Source organism: Ovis canadensis, chromosome 17 (genome assembly GCF_042477335.2).
Source record: "Ovis canadensis isolate MfBH-ARS-UI-01 breed Bighorn chromosome 17, ARS-UI_OviCan_v2, whole genome shotgun sequence".
Lineage (NCBI taxonomy): Eukaryota > Metazoa > Chordata > Mammalia > Artiodactyla > Bovidae > Ovis > Ovis canadensis.
Genome location: NC_091261.1, coordinates 28,333,651 through 28,354,939, shown reverse-complemented (window position 1 = coordinate 28,354,939; position 21,289 = coordinate 28,333,651). Strand labels below are relative to the sequence as shown.

Sequence of the window (21,289 nt, the reverse complement as noted above, 5' to 3'; positions counted from 1 at the left end):
TGTGTGTGTGTGTTAGAGGGAGTGGGGAGGGTTTGGGGTTTCTACTCACTTCCTGATGGCCTTCGGGCTCTGCAGAGCACTCAGGGTCATCAGGAGACAGGCAGAGATTTAGAGCATTCTGGGGGTTAGTTTCTCCCCAAGTTCTCCCTCTGGGGCTGTGGTGGGCCCTCCAAGCCCAGAGAGTCTGCATCATCTGTGGTTACAGCCCACAGCCCTCTTTGACTGAACCTAGGCCAAATGGGCTCTAAATATTAATTAGGAGTGTTCCAAAGGGAACATTGTACCTTGCTTACAAATCATGGCTATGATTTCTTGAACCCTGTGTTTCCTAAATAAGCTGCCTAGGGCAGGTATGATTATTAGGTACAAAAAAAATAAAAAGTTCCTGCGAAAATATGAGCTTCAGATTAAGCAATTCATTCTAAATTTTAAAGCGCCTTCCCATTAGGATTATTCAGTATCCTGATCACCTGGTTGAATAGAGGCTTTTTCTCCTCTGGGGTCACTTCGCTCAATTCCTATTATTTTAGGCGCATGCTGCCTTAGCATGCAAATTGGGGGAAAGTGTCTGAGCCTTGGCCAAGTAAGACTTCTTTATCAAGTGCACCTTTGTTAATTTCCCCCAGTGTGCTTCTGCCAGGAAATGGGGCGGAGCTGTGGACTGCTCCGCCCTGGGCACCGGAGGCACACTGGTTTAGGACACAGTCCAGCCTGCACGCACGCTCAACAGGAAAACTTGCCAGCGAGTCTGTTTCTGTGAATTTACGAAAGCATTATACCTTAAGACGCACAGTTTGTGGTTTGATTAACCTCTTTTCTACAGTAAAGTAGAATGCTCATTGCCAACTAAGCATCACTTAGGTCTGAAGCTCCCTGTGCTGACCCTCTGGTTCACATAGACCCACACATGGGTGCTGTCCACCCGGCACGTGCCCAGGTCCCGGCCCTGAAGAGGGCGCAGGGGCAGGTCCACGGGTGTTCCCAGGCTGACTCAGCCTCTGCCTTCCCCCCAGAGGGGCTGTGTTTGCTGGCGGGTGCTGGGGACAGTGTGAATTGCATTGTGAAGTTCAGGCAGCTGGGCTGGGAAGAGGAGACGGCCAGTGGTGGTTGGTGGTGCACCGGGAATGTTTAATGATGGTGGACAAGTGGTGAGGGGTGGGAGAGAGAAAAAGGAGGGAGGGAGAGAGGGAGTTGGCATGGAGAACCAGAACTCGTTGCTTAGCAGAGGTCTGGTGTTTATGGAGATGGGACACCGCTGTGCTGTAGTAGAAGCAGCGCAAGGCTTGAAAACAGGCAGACTCTCATCCTCTGGTCCAGCCACTTACAAGCTGGGTGCCCTTGGCCAGGAAATCCTGTCCTTCCGTGTCTTCAGCAAAGAGGGCTAGGCAGGACACCGGTAGGGAGTGCCCACCAGGGTGCTTGGCCCAGAGTTGGCACTCAGCATGGTCGTTTCCCTTGGCTGCTTCCCCACAGAGAGGAGTTTCTGCTGGATTGAGAGGCAGCCGTGCGGTGAAGGAGTCCGGCTGTGGCCGGCAGTGCAGGACGAGAGGTCTTGATTCACTTTCCCCAGCACACATGTGACCTCCCGGAGAGAGCGAGGGAAGGGAAAAGGCAGTCAAAGCCAAAGGAGCTCATTTTCAAGTAGCTTTTAATCAACTCATGGGAAGGGAAGAAACGGAGGCGCTCCAGAAAAAGGGGTGAAACAGCCTTTACACCCCTTCATGTTGCTCAGTGACAGCCGTGGTCTCTCTGAAGGCTCTGACATGAGACCCCCTGGGACTGGAGCTGGTGCAACGGGCGGGGTCCTCTTTCCTGAGGGTGGGTGGGGTTTTTCAACCCCAGGGACTGTAGCCCGCCAGGCTCCTCTGTCCATGGGATTCTCCAGGCAAGAACACTGGAATGGGTTGCCATGCCCTCCTCCAGGGGATCTTCCCAACCTAGGGATCAACTTCTGCTGCTGCTAAGTCGCTTCAGTCGTGTCCGACCCTAGAGATGGCAGCCCACCAGGCTCCCCCATCCCTGGGATTCTCCAGGCAAGAACACTGGAGTGGGTTGCCATTTCCTTCTCCAGTGCAGGAAAGTGAAAAGTGAAAGAAGTCACTCAGTCGTGTCCGACTGCAACCCCATGGACTGCAGCCTACCAGGCTCCTCTGCCCATGGGATTTTCCAGGCAAGAGTACTGGAGTGGGGTGCCATTGCCTTCTCCGTGGGATCAACTTCCCATGGCTCAGAAGGTAAAGAATCTGCCTGCAATATGGGAGACCTGAAGTTGATCCCTGGAGACCTGAAGGAGATCAACTGGAGATCCCTGGAGATCAACTTCAGGTCTTCCATATTGCAGGCAGATTCTTTACCTTCTGAGCCATGGGAAGCGATTGCTGATAGATAAATCTAGGCACACACTTCTTTCTTTGTTTCCATTTTACACGTGGAAACAAGAGCCTTGACTCCTGTTTTCTCTGAGGCTGTGGGCTGAGTTAGAGGCACCAGTAATAAGGTCCAGGATGGCCAACTCTGTTTTCTCCCCCATAGATAGATTTCCAGCTGATGCCATGAGCCACTGGTCTCTCCAGATTTATGATGCCTTCACAAGGCTTAGCCCAGAGGTGGAAACCATTAATGCCCAACCACACTCTTATTTTCACTCTGCTCTCCTAGACTTCAGTGGTATGACTACACTTTGAATGAGAAAGATGCCAGTCCTAAGTGTCGACCCACTTAGATGTTCAGCTATAGCTTTAAAATCCTGATCAACCCTTTATTTGCAGGGTTGTCAGGACTTAGAAGCTATAGGGTTGTTCTGAGGGGAATGAAGGGGAAGGGGAGTGGCCAGGTGTGAGAGCCTTACTTGACCAGGTCCAATATTTACTGACTTCCTCTTGGAGAGGAGATAGTACCATGTGTCAGGAGGAAACAGATGGTCCCTAAGACTGTCACACAGTGAGACGCTGAAGCTGCACACTTGGTGTGGAAAAGGAAATTATTTTTAAAACATTAGCAAGTAAGAAATGGATATTGAGGTACTGAAGTAAGGGAGGCCAGTGTAGTGTTGGAGGGAACTAATGAGAAACTGAAATAATCTGGAGGAAATAATCTGAAGAGAAAAAAGAGACCCCAGAAGTTAGTTCAGGGGTAAAAAGAGAGAGAGAGAGGACAAGAGGTGAGAACTGTCAACAAGGAGGAAATGTAGGTCTAAAGGAAAGAGGGTCACAGATCATCAGAGGCAGATGATTCCAAGCAGCAGGGCTTAATAATCTAATGCATTTTCCATGCAGCAAATGAAGGATGAGAAAGTCATAATTATTTCATAATAGGGAAACTCAGTCATATAGGGAACCATCATCCCCAAGTTTTCTTGTGACCCCCTTCACCTACTACCATCCTCATCTCCAGACAGTTACTGATCTGCTTTATGTCACTTGCATTTCTGGGGATTTTATGCAAATAGCCTTATACAGTACCTTTTTTTTGAGGGGGAGGGGTCTTGCCTCTTTCATTCAGCATATATATATATATATTTTTTGGTATAAAACTTTTAAACTATTGGCCATCTTGGGGAATTTGATGCGTCACCAGTGTGCTGCACTTGTGCCATCAAACTTGTAGCTTCATCAGCATTAACTGGTTTGTGTTCATGACCTTGCTGAGGAATCAGCTGTTTCTGCTGAGGTTCAAGAGAAAGGCCCTTTGAGACATGTGTGCAACTTCCTTTTGTATATCCACAAAAGCTTTATTCCCTCTGTTAACTTTTTCATCATTCAGTGTTTATCTCCTTAAGATCAGTGGCAACTAGTTTTGCTTTATCTTTAACCTGAAAGCGTTTTTGGTTGGCTATGTGGAGTACATGCCTGGACTCCTGCTCTCTTAGTTTCTCCTTGGGCACTCATATTCTCATGCAGCTGCTCAAGTTCCAGGCGATGCCATCTGCATGTGCCTCATTCTGCATAACTGTTCAGAGATTCACCCATGTTGTTTTGTTTATTACTAGTTCATTATTTTTTATTGTTGAGTAGTATCTTGTTGTATGGATACACCACAAATTGTTTATCCATACACTTGTTGATAGACATTTATGTTAGGGTTCTCCAGGATACACATACACACTCTTACACATCTGTTGTAAAAGACTGGCTCTTATAACAGTAGGGGCTGGAAAGTCTGAAATTTGCAGGGTCTGTTGCAAGACTGGATATTGCAACAAGAATTCGTGTTGCTGGGACTTTACAGGTGGTCCCGTAGTTAAGAATCCATGCTCCAGTGCAGGGGACATGGGTTTGATCCCTGGTCGAGGAACTAAGATCCCACATACCACATGGTGTGGCAGAAAGAAAAAAAGAACTGGTATTGCAGTCTTGGTCCAAAGGAAAGCAAAATTCTCTTCCACTTTGGGGGACCTCAAACTTTTTCCTTAGGGCCTTCAGCTGAATGGGTAAGGCCCACGCACAATAGGCAGGATAATTTGCTTTATTCAGAGTCTACTGATGTAAATGTTCATCACCTCTGAAAAATTATCTTCACAGCAGTATCTGGACTGGTGTTGACCAAACAACTGGGCACCATGGTTAGCCTTGTTGACATATAACTTTAACCGTCAAAAAGTTGTCCCTGATTTTAGCTATTACAAATAAAGCTGTTGTGAACATTTGTGTACAGGTGTTTCTAGGGACGTATGATTCATTTCTCTTGGAAAAATGTCGAGTTGTGGACTGACTGAATCATATGGTCAATATATGTCTAGCTAAACAATTTCAAATGGTTTTCCAAGGCGGTTGTACCATTTTATATTCCTGCCAGTGATGTATGAGAATTTCAGTTGCTTTTGCATCCTCATCTGTCTGTCTTTTTCAGTTGGTATGATCCGACTTTTTAAATTTTAGACATTTTAATAGGTATGTAGTGCATTTTACTAATGAATAATGATGTGCCTCATTTTGAATGTTCATTCCCTTTTTACTTGCAGGTTATTTTGCTATGCAGGTAGGAAAGGCGAGATTGAAATACAAAGTTATGCCCCCATCCGTCTCTGGGTCGCCAGATTTTGAGAGAATATTTCGTGCACAGTGAGTAATGCTTTTCCCTTCCGGAATATGGACCTGCCACATACAATTCCTAATTAGGGGAAAGATGCACAGAGAAGATATGCCATTATAACAAGCTACTCTTTATGGCCAAGACTCTTCTCAGGATCCTTGAGGCTTGAAGTAGTCAGTACATGGAGTTTCTACCCACCCATAGTACAAATTCAGAGGATCCATTCATAGAAAAGGCTGGAATCTTGGAGGAGGTACTGCTATATGTCTCTAAACATGGCAGTTTGGTCCAAGAGCCTGGAGGGGTCCCCCTGAGAGTTCAATAGCCTCATGTTGGGTCAGTTGTGTTGTCCATTTTCTATCTAAAATCTTTATTTCTTCTTATCCACTTTGAAGCAGAGGCAAGTCAGTATTATCCCCTGCCAATAGACCGTTTCCTAAACCCAGAAACCTGTAATAATAAGGAAGCTATTTCATTGTATTCATAGTGTGTGTGTGTGTTTTTAATCACCTTGTGCTCCTTGTGTTTTCAGACCACACAGAATGTTCCATCATGACTGCCTGATGCAAGATGCCAGGTCTCCCTTCATATTTAATTCCCCCAACCAAGAGCTTTAAAAACTGTTGCACATATCACCATTTATGCATTACATGGCTCTTTTGTTAATACTTTGGGAATTTTCATCTTTGTTCATAAGTGAGTTTGGACTATAATTTTTCATTTTTTTTTGTATGGTCCTTGCTCATTTTGATATAAGGATTACACTAATCTCACAGAATGAATGAGAGAATTATTTTCTCAAGGAATTTGAATACGATTGGAAGAGTGTATTCCTTCAAAGTTGTTAGAATTTGCCTATAAAATGACCTAGACCTGATTTTTTTTTGTGAAAAAAATTTAAACTATGAGATTTGTTTGTATAATGATTATGGAATTATTCAAGCTTTTTATTGTGTCTTGAGTCAGTTTGGGTCAGACTTGGCCCTTGAGCTGACATCATTGGTCTCTTGTCCATCAAACTGCTCCAACGAGGATGGTACACACTATTTCCTAGGCTTAAAGTATGATGACTACCACTGGTAGTATAAGAGGTGCATAGACATGCTTTAATTTTTTTTTAATGTGGTAAGAATGTGTAACATGAGCTCTACCCTGTTAGCAAAATGCTGAGTACATAGTACATTACTGTTGACTAGAGGTACAGTGGTGTACAACTCTAGATTTCTAGAGTTATTAATTTAACATGGCTGAAATTTTATACCCAAAGTATGACTTTAGTTATTTATTTATTTTCCACAGTATGATTTTAAATAACATTGAACCACATGATACGGAAGTCATTTCCATTACCTTTGAATCTTTATATCAAGTGGAGAGTACGGATTTGGTGCTGATATGTCCCACATCCCAAAAGTAATATTTATTTTTTTTAGCAAGGTAATACATGCTTGTAGTCTGAAGATAATGTGAGGTTACAAACCTTATAACAACAAATAATTCTCCTTACCCCCAATCTATGCTCAGAGACAGCCATTAGTACTCTCTTTTTTTCTTTTTTACTACTTTTGACATTTGTTTCCGTATTTATGAATACTATGTGTTCACTGCTATCTATTGACTCAGAAATTCTAGACATTATCAATTGACTTCTTTTTATGGAAGAAAAAATTTCATGCTCCTCTGATTCTTCTTTTCCTCACCTCATCCTCCCTGTAAAGTTATATCACTTCATCGAGCTAAAGCAATAGTCAGTATTTATGTTATTGTGATTAAGTAAATAATGTTCAAAGCTGAATCAAGTAGTTTACTATGATTACCTTTCCTTCTTGTGTAGTTTTTTTGTTTATGTGGGGTTAATATTTGCCTCTTTATTTGCTTGCTTAGTTTCATCTTCATATCTTTAGCATAGCTGAAAATCCTTTGATACATTTAAATACATTAAGTAAGCTAGTAATACCTTGGAGCGGGGTTTTTTTTTTTTTTTTTTTTTAGTCGTTTGTGCTTGAATTTGTGCTTGGAGTCATTTCTGCTTGACTAGTCCATTTTTCGGCTCCAATCTGGAGGTTGCACTTTCGGTCTGTTACATAGTTGTCATTCCAGGATTTCCTGTCATTGTCCTAGGAATTTCTCTTGTACTCTACTGATCTGGGGGCTTCCCAGGTGGCGCTAGTGGTAAAGAACCCGCCTGCCAATGGAAGAGATGTGAGACACACTGATTCTGTCCCTGGGTTGGGAAGATCCTCTGGAGGAGGGCATGGCAACCCACTCTAGGATTCTTGCCTGGAGAATCCCACGGACCCAGGAGCCTGGCGGACTATAGTCCGTAGAGACGCAAAGAGTCAGACACGAGTAAAGTGACTTAGCACGCACACTGCTGATTTGGATCCCCTGTTTCCTGGATTTCCTATTAGGCTATTTATTTTTTATTTCTCATTTTGGTGGAGTATATACCCTTTAGGCACTTTCTGAGAGAAGGGGAATGGTAGGTCTTGACATTTCTGAATATGCCTTTATTCTGCCTCATAGGTGATTGATGACTTTGTTAGGCATATGTTAAAAATCCTTACCTTAAAAAAAAAATCCTTACCCTCAGAATTTCAAAAACCTTGTTTCATTGTTATCTGATTTCCGCTGCTGTTGTTGAGGTGTTCTGTGCTGTTCTGATCCTTTGTTTGGAAACTATAGAAGCTTGCAGGTCTTGGCCTGATCCCTGTCCTGAGATGTTATGGTGCTGTGCTGACTCAGCCAGAGGTATTTTTCTTCACAGTCATGTCTGACTCTTTGTGATCCCATGGACTGTAGCCCACCAGGCTCCTCTGTCCATGGCAAGAACAGTGGAGTGGGTAGCCATTCCCTTCTCCAGAGGATCTTCCCAAACCAGGGGTCAAACCCCAGTCTCCCACGTTGCAGGCAGATTATTTACCACCTGCGCCACTAGGGAAGCCCTTATGTTGGACCCTAGAGGAGACTTCCTGTCGCCTGAAAACTCATGCCCTTCTGTTCTTGAATATTCTTTAATATTATTTACCCCTAAATTTTGTTGTCTTCTTTTCTCCATTCTTTCATTCTTAAAATATATATAAGTTGTAAATTGACCCCTTGGACTGTTCCTTTAGTTTCCTTTTATCTTGAGTTTTTCATCTTCTTGTGCTTTTATTCTTTCTGGAAATTTCTTGAACTTCCAACTCTTAATTGATTAAAAAAATCAGATGTGAATTTAATTCTTAAGAATTAATTTTTATCCTTTGATCTTTAGTTCTTATTGTTATTGCAGTTATATCATTCCTTTCTTGTTTCATAGATGCGGTTTATTCTCTTATATCTGAGGATTTTAATGATATTGTTTAAAAAACTTTTTCCTTTATCATTACTCTTTCTTCCAAGTCCCTTCTTATTTTGTCTATTTCGGGTGTTGTCTTTAATTTTTATTTGTTACTCACTCATTAAGTATCTTTCGAGCACCTCTATGTATTAGGTAGTGTTTTAGTAGTTTGGGATATGATACACAGACAAAGGAAGACAGAAAATAAACAATAAAGAGATAGTAACTTAAGAAAAGAATATGTTGTGCAAGAGAGTGGTAAGTGTTCAGAAATACAAGAAAAAGCATTGCATGGGCACATGGATGTGGGCTGCTGGGGTGGGTTGCAGTTTGAATAGGGTGGACAGTGCGGACCCGACTGGTCAGGTGGCACTTGAACAAAGACTTAAGTGCATGAAGGAGTTAGCCATGTTAACATGGAGGGAAGATGCTTTTGAGACAGGAGAAATAGCCAGTGCAAAGCCTCTAAGTGGGAATGTGTCTGGTGGGTTAGCAAGGAAGTTAGTGTGGCTGAGAGTGCTCAGAGGGAAAGCCAGAGAGGTGACAGATGACCAGATCAGGCACCCACTGAAGGCCAGTGCTGGGACTTCAGCTTTTTAAGTGAAATGGAAAGTCACTGCAGGGTTTTAAGCAGAAGACTAACTTATATTTCAAAAGGATCTCTGTTTTGCCAAGACTATCTCTGGCATTGGTAGAAGCAGGAAATTCAATTAGGAAGCTACTGCAAAGATTCAGGCAAAGGGTGACAGTGACTTGAACCAGGAAGATAGAGTAGAGATGATGAAACATGACAGATGCTGGGTATATTTTGAGGGTAGAGCCAATAGGATTTCTTTTTTTTTTTCTTTTTTTAAAAATTATTATTATTATTTTTTTACTTAACAATATTGTTTTGGTTTTGCCACACATCAACATGAATCTGCCATGGATGTACACGTGTTCCCAATCCCAAACCCCGCTCCCACCTCCCCGCCCCCCACACCATCCCTCCATGTCATCCCAGTGCACCAGCCCCAGGCATCCTGCACCCTGCATCATACCTAGACTGGTGATTTGTTTCTTATATGATATTATACATGTTTCAATGCCATTGTTCCAAATCATCCCACCCTCTCCCTCTCTTACAGAGTCCAAAAGACTGTTCTAACAAATATGGAGTGTGAGAAGAGTCAAGAACAGCTTTCAGAGTTTTGGCCTGAGCATCCTAAAGGATGGACTTGTGATGAACTAAGAGAGAGAGGGCTGCAGGAGGAGCTGTTTTGGGGGGAACACCAGATGAGACTTAACGCAGCAGCCACGGAGAGGCGTTAGACATAACGCTCTACCAAGCTGTATGGGTCATTTGTTTTGCATCATAAGCTGGCTAATACATTGTTGCTTACACATCCAAGCAGACATAGAGAGTAGATAGTTGCATAAACCAGTCTGCATTGTAGCAGAGAGCTGGAAACATTAATTCAGGAGGCATTGGCACATGAAGATGATTTCAAGTCAGGACACTGGATGACATCTTTAAGGGAGTGGGTGTAGGTAACCAAGAGGAGAGGACTAAGGACTGAACCTGGTGTCCTCTGGCCAACAAGGGTCCAGCCAAGTGATCTAAGCAAAAGAGATCCTAGAGGCCTTACTCAAATGTCAGGTCATTCTTGATTGGCAGTCTATGCAGTTCAGTTCACTTGGGAGTGAGCTGGAGGCTCTGTGCGCATGGGCAGGGCTTACTGAGTGTGCAGCCTCACTAAAGGGTGATGCGTTGTGAGGCAGCTTTCTCCTGGGGGGGAACCCCAGATGTCAGTATCTGTAGGTCATCTTTATGGGACCATTTGTTTTCTCTTAGGAAAAAAACCATTAACCTTCCTGTTGGGTAGGAGATCTAAGGGGTGACAGGGGAGGGTGGGTATAATTGGCCTGCCTTCTAGCAGTCTGACAGTGTGGCTGGTGAAGGAAGGACACTTCTTCCACGGTACAATATATGAATTTGCACCGTAATCAACACAGAGCTTCATCCCCACCTTCCGTTGTTCCTGGAATGCCCGGAGAGTCCCTGGTTCAGTTTCTACAGGCAATAGAAAATCTTCCCATCTCCTGCGAAAGATTAAGGGCAAGAGGAGAAGGGGACAACAGAGGATGAGATGGTTGGATGGCATCAGTGACTCAATGGACGTGAGTTTGACCAACTCCGGGAGACGGTGGAGGACAGGGAAGCCTGTTATGCTGCAGACCATGTGGTCGCAAAGAGTCAGATGCAACTTAGCGACTGAACAACAACAACTCCTGTGCTAGAGCAGTGGGGGTGGGTCTCAGGTGGAGGGACCCGAAGCCCACCTTCTGCAGTCTTTCAGCCAGTTCTTCTGTTTCAGCCTTTCCCCTCCAAGGGACGAGGGCCCCACTTCCTGAGCCTCTGGGGTTCTGGAACAAGGATTGTCTCAGTCCTCCTTGGTTCTTTCTGCTGCAGGCTCTTAGTTCACTTTCTACACCGGCCCACTCAGCTGCTCTTCCCCTCATGCTGGTTTTCCTTCAGAAATGTGCTACCATCTCTCTTCCATTGCTGTGTCTTCTCCCATACTCCCTATTCTTGAAGATTTTAGATCTGTTTTTTGATTCCTTAACTGGCATGTTAGTGAGGTTTCAGGAGGGAGAAGAAATAAACGTGGGTTCAGTCTGCCATTTTAGCAGGAAGTCCTCATGACGTGCTCCTGACCCCTTCGGGACAGCCATTTCCCCCACTCAGCAGAAAAGGCATCTCATGCTCAGCCAGTCAGTTCAGTCACTCAGTCGTGTCCAACTCTGTGGGACCCCATGAACTGCAGCACGCCAGGCCACCCTGCCCATCATCAACTCCCAGAACTTACTCAAACTCCTGTCAGTCATGTTGGTGATGCCATCCAACCATCTCATCCTCTGTCATCCCCTTCTCCTCCTGCCTTCAATCTTTCCCGGCATCAGGGTCTTTTCCAGTGAGTCAGTTTTTCGCATCAGGTGGCCAAATTATTGGAGTTTCAGCTTCAGCATCAGTCCTTCCAATGAATATTTAGGACTGATTTCCTTTAGGATTGACTGGTTGGATCTCCTTGCTGTCCAAGGGACTCTCAAGAGTATTCTCCAACACCACAGTTCAAAAGCATCAATTCTTCAGCGCTCAGCTTTCTTTATAGTCCAACTCTCATAACCATACATGACTACTGGAAAGACCATAGCTTTGACTAGATGGACCGTTGTTGGCAAAGTAATGTCTCTGCTTTTTAATCTACTGCCTAGGTTGGTCATAGCTTTTCTTCCTAGGAGCAAGCATCTTTTAATTTCATGGCTGCAGTCACCATCTGCAGGGATTTTGGAGCCCCAGAAACAAAGTCTGCCACTGCTTCCCCATCTATTTGCCATGAAGTGATGGGCCTGGGTGCCATGATCTTTGTTTTCTGAATGTTGAGCTTTAAGCCAACTTTTTCACTCTCCTCTTCTACTTTCATCAGGAGGCTCTTTAGTTCTTCACTTTCTGCCATAAGGGTGGTGTCATCTGCGTATCTGAGGTTATTGATATTTCTCCCGGCAATCTTGATTCCAGCTTGTGCTTCTTCCAGCCCAGCGTTTCTCATGATGTACTCTGCATAGAAGTTAAATAGGCAGGGTGACAATATACAGCCTTGACGTGCTCCTTTTCCTATTTGGAACCAGTCTGGTGTTCCATGTCCAGTTCTAACTGTTGCTTCCAGACCTGCATACAGATTTCTCAGGAGGCAGGTCAGGTGGTCTGGTATTCCCATCTCTTTCAGAATTTCCCAGTTTGTTGTGATCCACACAGTCAAAGGCTTTGGCATAGTCAATAAAGCAGAAATAGATGTTTTTCTGGAACTCTCTTGCCTTTTTGATGATCCAGCGGATATTGGCAATTTGATCTCTGGTTCCTCTGCCTTTTCTAAATCCATCTTGAACATCTGAAAGTTCATGGTTCATGTATTGCTGAAGCCTGGCTTGGAGAATTTTGAGCATGCTTTGCTAGCATGTGAGATGAGTGCAGTTATGCAGTAGTCTGAACAATCTTTGGCATTGCCTTTCTTGGGATTGGAATGAAAACTGACCTTTTCCAGTCCTGTGGTCACTGCTGAGTTTTCCAGATTTGCTGGCATATTGAGTGCAACACTTTCACAGCATCATCTTTCAGGATTTGAAATAGCTCAACTGGAATTTCATCACCTCCACTAGCTTTGTTTGTAGTGATGCTTCCTAAGGCCCACTTAACTTTGCATTCCAGGATGTCTGGCTCTAGGTGAGTGATCACACCATTGTGGTTATCTGGGTCTGAAGATCTTTTTCGTATAGTTCTTCTGTGTATTCTTGCCACCTCTTCTTAATATCTTCTGCTTCTGTTAGGTCCATACCATTTCTGTCCTTTATTGTGCTTATCTTTGCATGAAACGTTCCCTTGGTATCTCTCATTTTCTTGAAGAGATCTCCAGTTTTCCCCATTCTATTGTTTTCCTCTGTTTCTTTGCATTGATCACTGAGGAAGGCTTTCTTATCTCTCCTTGCTATTCTTTGGAACTCTGCATTCAGATGCTTTTATCTTTCCTTTTCTCCTTTGCCTTTAGCTTCTCTTCTTTTCTCAGCTATTTGTAAGGTCTCGTCAGACAATTATTTTGCCTTTTTGTATTTCTTCTTCTTGGGGATGGTCTTGATCGCTGCCTCCTGTACAATGTTACAAACCTCCGTCCATAGTTCTTTAGGCACTCTTTCTATCAGATCTAATTCCTTGAATCTATTTATCACTTCCACTGTATAATCGTAAGGGGTTTGATTTAGGTCATACCTGAATGGTCTAGTGGTTTTCCCTACTTTCTTCAGTTTGTCTGAATTTGGCAATAAGGAGTTCATGATCTGAGCCACAGTGAGCTCCTGGTCTTGTTTTTGCTGACTGGATATAGCTTCTCCATCTTTGGTTGCAAAGAATATAATTAATCTGATTTTGGGGTTTGACCATCTGGTGATGTCCATGTGCAGAGTCTTCTCTTGTGTTGCGTCTCCTCTTGTGTGAAGAGGATGTTTGCTATGATCAGTGCATTATCTTGGCAAAACTCTGTTAGCCTCTGACCTGCTTCATTTTGTATTCCAAGGCCAAATTTTCCTGTTACTCCAGGAAGCTCTTGACTTCCTACTTTTGCATTCCGGTTCCCTATAATGAAGTGGATATCTTTTTTGGGTGTTAGTCCTAGAAGGTCTTGTAGGTCTTCATAGACCTACCTTCATAGACCTTCATAGCTGAACATAGGTGTTCAGCTTCAGCTTCTTCGACGTTACTGGTTGCGGCCTAGACTTGGATAACTGTGATTTTGAGTGGTTTGCCCTGGACACTAATAGAAATCATCTTGTCATTTTTGAGACTGCATCCAAGTACTGCATTTTGGACTCTTTTGTTGACTATGATGGCTACTCCATTTCTTCGAAGGGATTCTTGCCTACTACTACAGTTCAGTTCAGTTCAGTTCAGTTCAGTCCAGTCTCTCAGTCATGTCCAACCGTTTGCGACCCCATGAATCACAGCATGCCAGGCCTCCCTGTCCATCACCAACTCCCGGAGTTCACTTGGACTCACGTCCATTGAGTCAGTGATGCCATCCAGCCATCTCATCCTCTGTCGTCCCCTTCTCCTCCTGCCCCCAGTCCCTCCCAGCATTGGAGTCTTTTCTAACAAGTCAACTCCGCTTGAGGTGGCCAAAGTACTGGAGTTTCAGCTTTAGCATCATTCCTTCCAAAGAAATCCCAGGGCTGAGTAGTAGATATAATGGTCATCTGAGTTAAATTCACCTACTCCAGTCCATTTTAGTTCACTGATTCCTAAAATGTCAATGTTCACTCTTTCTATCTCCTGCTTGACCACATCCAATTTGCCTTGATTCATGGACCTAACATTCCAGGTTCCTATGCAGTATTGCTCTTTATAGCATTAGACTTTACTTTCATCACTCGTCACATCCACAACTAGGTGTTGTTTTTGCTTTGGTTCTGTCTCTTCATTCTTTCTGGAGTTATTTTTCCACTCTTCTCCAGTAGCATATTGAGTAACTACCGACCTGGGGAGTTCATCTTTCAGTGGCATATCTTTTTGCCTTTTCATACTGTTCATGGTGTTCTCAAGCAGTTAACAGCATCTAATGAGAATCTGACAACTTTTAATTTTCATACAATTGCTTATTATTTCATACTTAATTTGTTTTTATACTTATCTTTTATTTAGAAAGTGGTATTCTTACATCACTATCACAAATGGGAACAATTTGATTTTTTCCTAATTTGTTTGAGTAAAAAAGAAGTTGAGAAGTATGGCAGAAACCAACATATTGTAAAGCAGTTTTCCTTCAATTAAAAATAAATAAATTTTTAAAAGTTGATTCATAGAAAAATAATGAGTATAGTAGTAGTGGTTTAGTTGCTAAGTCGTGCCCAATTCTTGCAACCCCATGGACTGTAGCCCACCAGGCTCCTCTGTCCATGGGATTTCCCAGGCAAGAATACTGGAGTGGGTTGCCATTTCCTTCTCCACGGGATCTTCCCAACCCAGGGATCGAACCCAGGTCTCCTGCATTGCAGCCAGTCTCTTGCATTACAGGTGGATTCTTTACCAAATGAGCCACCAGGGAAGCTGGTAAGAGTGTATGGATAGGCTAAATTTTTGACAGTAATATATGAATGTTTGAATTTTGGCAGATACTATTTATAAAATGATCATGGGAGGAAATTCTACATCTTCCCACTTTGTCTTTCATGATCTGAGAACTTCCTGTTGGTGTTGGATTTTCAGCAGGTTAAATTCTTGGGCCGCTTCTGGTTCTATGTTTGTTCACACAGTTTTCACAAATCTGATATTCTTTCAGGTTACTTCTCTTTTCTTCCTTTTCTGTGTCAGTACTGTTCTTGTCCTAAGAGCAAAAAGAGCTGGACCCTGTTTCCAAATATTTCTCGTAAGTTGCTGTTTATAAAATAAGTATCCAAATTCAGTTTCCTTGTCAGAAGTATTTTGTCTGATTAATCATTGCAGAACAGAGAGGGGTTAAAAAATAATCATGGCAAATAGAAGGGGAAAAAGTGGAAGCAGTGATAGATTTTATTTTGTTGGGCTTCCAATCACTGCAGACAGTGACTGCAGCCATGAAATTAAAAGATGCTTGCTCCTTGGAAGGAAAGCTATGACAGACCTAAACGGCATTTTTAAAAGTAGAGACGTCACTTTGCCAACGAAGGTCCGTCTAGTCAAAGCTGTGGTTTTTCCAGTAGTCATGTATGGATGTGAGAGTTGGACCATAAAAAAGGCTAAGTGTTGAAGAACTGATGCTTTTGAATTGTGGTGCTGGAGAAGACTTTTGAGAGTCTCTTGGACTGCAAGGAAATCAAATCAGTCAATCATAAAGGAGATCAACCTGAATATTCATTGCAAGGACTAATGCGTAAGCTCCAATACTTTGGCTGCCTGATGCTGGGAAAGATTGTAGGTAAAAGGGGAAGCGGGTGGCAGAAGATGCCATGGGTAGATAGTATCACTGACTCAATGGATATGAATTTGGGCAAACTCTGGGAGGTATTGAAGGACAGGGAACCTGGCATGCTGCAGTCCTTGGGGTCATGGACATGTCCTTGGACTAGCGACTGAACAACAATAAAAAATAATAGGTAATATTAGAGTGGGGGTGGGAGATTTGGAGCCATGAAATACCATTATAGGCACAGTACTGTGTTGTGGTCCATGGGTTTGAAAAGAGTGGGACATGACTGGGCAACTGAACAACAGATAGCTGTCCTAGGCTCTCTTGGGAGGGTGAATGAGAATGGTCTTACTCCCTTCCCTGAATTTCTTCTTGGATATGCCAGAGCACTAGCCCAGTTCTTGCCTTAGGTTCTAAGGTTTAGGATGAACTTGGCCAGATAAGAGTAGTCTCATCGCTGCTGCTGCTGCTAAGTCACTTCAGTTGTGTCCCACTCTGTGTGACCCCATAGACGGCAGCCCGCCGGGCTCCCCCATCCCTGGGATTCTCCAGGCAAGAACACACTGGAGTGGGTTGCCATTTCCTTCTCCAATGCATGAAAGTGAAAAGTGAAAGTGAAATCGCTCAGTCATGTCTGACTCTTAGCAACACCATGGACTGCAGCCTACCAGGCTCCTCTGTCCATGGGATTTTCCAGCCAAGAGTACTGAAGTGGGGTGCCATTGCTAGTGAAGCCATTTCAGCTTTTATCTGAGGTGGTTAGGGCAGAAGCCCCTTGGGTAACCAGTTCATTCCAAAGCCTACTTGGCTACCGATTCTCTTTCTCAGGGGCGTCTCCCTTGAGCTGTGCAAATTCCCATGAGGGCATGCACGTTCTTTTCTGGTGCTTCTGGACAAAAGCACTGAGTCCCTTCAGTCTCCCTTGAAGGTCTCATGGACTCGTCAGTAACAGAAATCCTGCCTTTCTCCCACTCTTCCTCTTGCTGCTTTGCCTTAAGTGTAGCCAAGAAGAATTATGACTAAGTCTTTCTTTGAGTGGAACTTGACAACATCTCATAGCAACCACTTCATGGTTCCTGTAACCACCCCTGAAGTGCCTGTTTCCTGTCCGAGGGTCACACAGATTGGATATTTGTCAAGTAGAGATGACTGTTACAAAGCCAGTTTACCCGAGTCACTAGACCAGTTACTAACCCCTTCTCTAAGAGACCCCCCTCATTTCCTCTTCCCTTCCTCCAGGGAGGGCATTCGGGGTGACTCTAGAGTTTTGCAGCCTTTTGCCAGAATACATTCTTTGAAATTGTGAAAATAACTATAATTTCACCAAGGGCCATTTCTTCATGTTATTGCTAAGCTTAGATAAGTCTTTCTAGTCTAATTTGAGCACCTTGATCCCTTTAGATTAAAGGTTTTTCTAAATCTAAAAAGTAGATCCAAATAATAAATTAATCTTGTAATTTAAATATATTTCCTCTGATTCTATCCTCACTGGAAGAGAAGAACAGCTACTGATGACCTCATTCTTTTTCATACACTTGAGGATCATTATTAAATGTCTTTCATCTTCTATATTTTGAAGCTAGGTAGCACAAATTCAGCTTTTTTTCAATCATTAAAAAATTTGGTTCTCTTTAGACTGAAAAAATTTTCATATTGTTTCTAAACCTGGAGCCTAGGAACGTATGTAGTATTCCAGCAATGATTCCATCAATTCTGCATAAGGCAGAAGAATTGCCTCTTATTCCCATCTTATATATACCACTATTTGCTTAAATGCTGAATTATTCAGCTTCTATTCCCAGATTAACTGGCCATAAGACAAGAGTAAACCCAATAATCATGAACCTGAGAATTCTTTAGAAATATTATTCTTTTCCTAATCTGTTTCAGTTCTCTCTCCCTTTTTTTTTGCCATTTTATTAACTTCTTATAGTCACTTTGAATTCTAATCCTGAAATTTAGAAATTATAATTATTGACCATAATGCTTGTCTAAAAACCATGGGAGAAAGGAAAACCACAAAATAGTAATTTTTCAAATATTCTGTAACAACAAGATTTTAGTAATGAGTCAGCTCTTTTGTAGGAATGACAAAAATGATACATAATAGGCCATCAACACACTTCCATCCTTCTTAGAAATGTACTGATCTTAGACATTAGCTGAAAGCACAAGCTATACTTATCCACTGAGTTATAAAGGGCTCAAGATCTCCGAGATGAGAGAATGGCTATATGAGGAGCTTTTCAAACTCCATCCTCCTCTAAAGCCTACCTGTATTTGTCACCAGGGGCCACAGTAAAACAAAATGCCACAGCCTGGGTGGCTTCAGTGACAGGTATTTATTTTTTACAGTGGTGGAGGCTGCAAGTCTAAGACTGAGGCTCTGGCTGCTGCTGTTTCTGGTGAGAGCTTTCTTCTCTCGGCTTAATGTGTCCTCACATGGCCTTTCTTTATTAGAGAGAGCGAGCACGCGAGAGGGAGAGAGTCTGCAGGTGTCAGAGAGCTCTCTGGGGTTTCTTCTTATAAGGACAGCAATCCCGTTGAATCAGGATGCCACCTTTGGACCTCATTTAACTTTGATTACTTTCTTACTTCAAATACAGCGCCCTAGAGGTTTAGGGCTTCAGCATGTAAACTTTGGAAAGACACAAACATTTAGTCCATACTACCAGCAGACAAACAGCTTCTGTCTCACAAGCTGGGTGATTCTCAGGCAGTCAGGGGAAGAGAAAGTGAAAGTTGCTCAGTCGTGTCTGCTCTTTGTGACCCCATGGATTATACAGTCCATGGAGCTTTCCAGGCCTGAATACTGTGGGTAGTCTTTCCCTTTTCCAGGGGATCTTCCCAACCCAGGGATCAAACCCATGTCTCCCGCATAGCAGGCCGATTCTTTACCAGCTGAGCCACAAGGGAAGCCCCAAGGAATGAGAGGCAGCTAGAAATTGGATGAAATGCAAGCCTCACTTCCGCATGTCCCCGTGCTGTTCCTTAGCAGCAGCACCATTGAAGGCATGGTAGGATTCGTGCCCTCCTGCCATCAGCAACAGTCTCCCTCTGGGGTCCCCATATCAATGGTTACTTGACAAGGGACAATTCACATAGTTACAGATCTAGATAAAAAGATATCTCTGACAACCTCTTATTCCCAAGTCTTTTCTGAGCATATTGACCTGTTGCTCTGACCACCCCCACCCTCCCCAGCCAGTGTAATAAACCTAAACACTTCTCAAGGTCAAAAGCAAGCAGATCGAGGCTGGATCATATATTAATAGTGCAAGGGGCTTATGGCAGTGTGCAACCTACTGAAGTTTCAGAACAAGTCATCAAAACGAAAGAAGGATAAAGAGGAGCAGCAAAAATCTTGAACGAGGGAAGCCGCCTTTAAGTTGCCTTGTCTGCCTTTTATTTTTTAAAATAAAAATGCTATAAGCATAAGGGCTTCCCTTGTGACTCAGATGGTGAAGAATCTGTCCACAATGTGGGAGACCTGGGTTTGCTCCCTGGGTTGGGAAGATCCCCTGGAGAAGGGCATGGCAACCCACTCCAGTATGCTTGTCTGGACAGTCCCACGGATAGAGGAGCCTGGTGGGCCACAGTCCACAGGGTCACAAAGAGTCGGACACAACTGAGTAACTAAGAGACACACAGTGTAAGCATGGAATTAGAAGTGTTTTCTTAACTGTTCAAGTTTTCCCCTTCGCAAATGGTTCAGATTTTTCTAGGAACAAGTGTGTCATAAGCAAAGATTCACATTGAGTGTTCATGAGAAATCTCTCAAACAGCAGAAATATTCAGAAGTGTTTGAGGCCAGAGATTTCCCAAGTGATGTATATACACTGAGGGGGCGCACTAAGGAATCTGCTGTGGGAGTGAGGAAAATATTGGAGCTCCTATTTATATTTGCTCTTAAAATACCATCTTTTAATTTCTATGTGTTTTATAATGTGTGTGATACTCTTTTCCAGTCGAATGTATTAGTTCTGCTGATGGATCAGTCCCATATTCCCAGCGGTTTAATGTAATGAAACTTTACGTCTTGCTTACTATCAAGGCATCCATGGGTGTTCCTGGTTGGGTGGCCTTCCACATGGTCAATTAGGGGCCAAGACTTCTTCCATCTAAGGGTTTTGTCTCTGTTCAGGTGCTCAAGAGTTCTCTCCCTTCAACCAGTGTGTGGGGCAAGGGGGCTTGGCACACCATCTACTTAGCTGTCTGGCTCAGGAGTGATATATTTTACTTTAGTTTCTTTTCATTGGCAAGAAGTAGCCCCATCAAAATCCCAGGAGGCTGGAAAGTGTATCCTTGACCAGGGAGCTACCACGCAGCACCAACATCGCACCATCCTTGTTGTCAGCCAGCGTTCTCTGCTCTTGCAGGACACATGGATGTTTTTATTTGATCAGGGTGGTGCGGTTTGAAAAAGTCAGAGACTGGGGTTTTAGGCCTGGTGCCAGAACCCAATATGTGGTGAGCGTTGTAGTACCTACTCATTATGATGGAGACAGGGCCCAAAGAGTCCTCACTTCAGATCTACGTCCATTGTTCCCAGCCCTTGGGTCCAGGCAGCGATCTGCAGTGGTCATGTTTCCTGAGGTCCCAGGTCCAAAACCCCTTGGAGTTGGGGATGGACCATGAGAACTTTCAGTGGCTTTGACCATTCAATCTCCACAGACTCCATCGGCCCATCCTCTAGGGTGACCAACTCTTTCCAGTTTGCCTGGGACTTCCCCAATTTTAGCACTCCGGTTTCGGTATCCCAGGAAATCCCTCAGTTCCAGGCAAACCAGGACAATTTAGCTGGGATTGTCCTGGTTTTTAAATCAAAGACCTGTGTTCTGAAAACTTCAGTGGGGGGCACACAGGATGGCTGGTCACCCTACTGTCCTTCCAACAAAGACTGTTTCTGTTAGTGCCCCAGGTGGAATCTGAGGCTCAGGGTGACATCTACCTGGAACAAAAGAGAACCTCATCCCTCATCTTTCTGTGGGATGATTAAATATCAAGCTCAACATTCAGAAAACTAAAATCATGGCATCTGGTCCCATCACTTCATGGCAAATAGATGGGGAAGCGGTGGAAACAGTGTCAGACTTTATTTTTCTGGGCTCCAAAATCACTGCAGATGGTGATTGCAGCCATGAAATTAAAAGACACTTGCTCCTTGGAAGGAAAGTTATGACCAACCTAGATAGCATACTCCAAAGCAGAGACATTACTTTGCCAACAAAGGTCCGTCTAGTCAAGCCTATGGTTTTTCCAGTGGTCATGTATGGATGTGAGAATTGGATTATAAAGAAAGCTGAGCGCTGAAGAATTGATGCTTTTGAACTGTGGTATAGGAGAAGACTCTTGAGAGTCCCTTGGACTGCAAGGAGATCCAACCAGTCCATCCTAAAGGAGATCAGTCCTGGGTGTTCATTGGAGGGACTGATGTTGAAGCTGAAACTCCAGTAGTTTGGCCAGC

General features: G+C 43.5%; 1 protein-coding gene across 2 annotated transcripts in view; it reads left to right on the top strand.

Moving 5' to 3' along the window:
- Window positions 1-21,289, top strand: part of MGST2 (microsomal glutathione S-transferase 2) — a 34,941-nt gene that overhangs the window by 1,282 nt on the left and 12,370 nt on the right. Inside the window, exon 2 of one of the 2 annotated variants that reach the window (XM_069557088.1) lies at window positions 4,961-5,060. The exons of the other annotated variant lie outside the window; for it this stretch is intronic. Within the exon in view, the coding sequence (XP_069413189.1) occupies window positions 4,961-5,060 (100 nt within the window). The remainder of the gene's footprint in view (window positions 1-4,960; window positions 5,061-21,289) is intronic. 2 annotated transcript variants of the gene reach the window in all.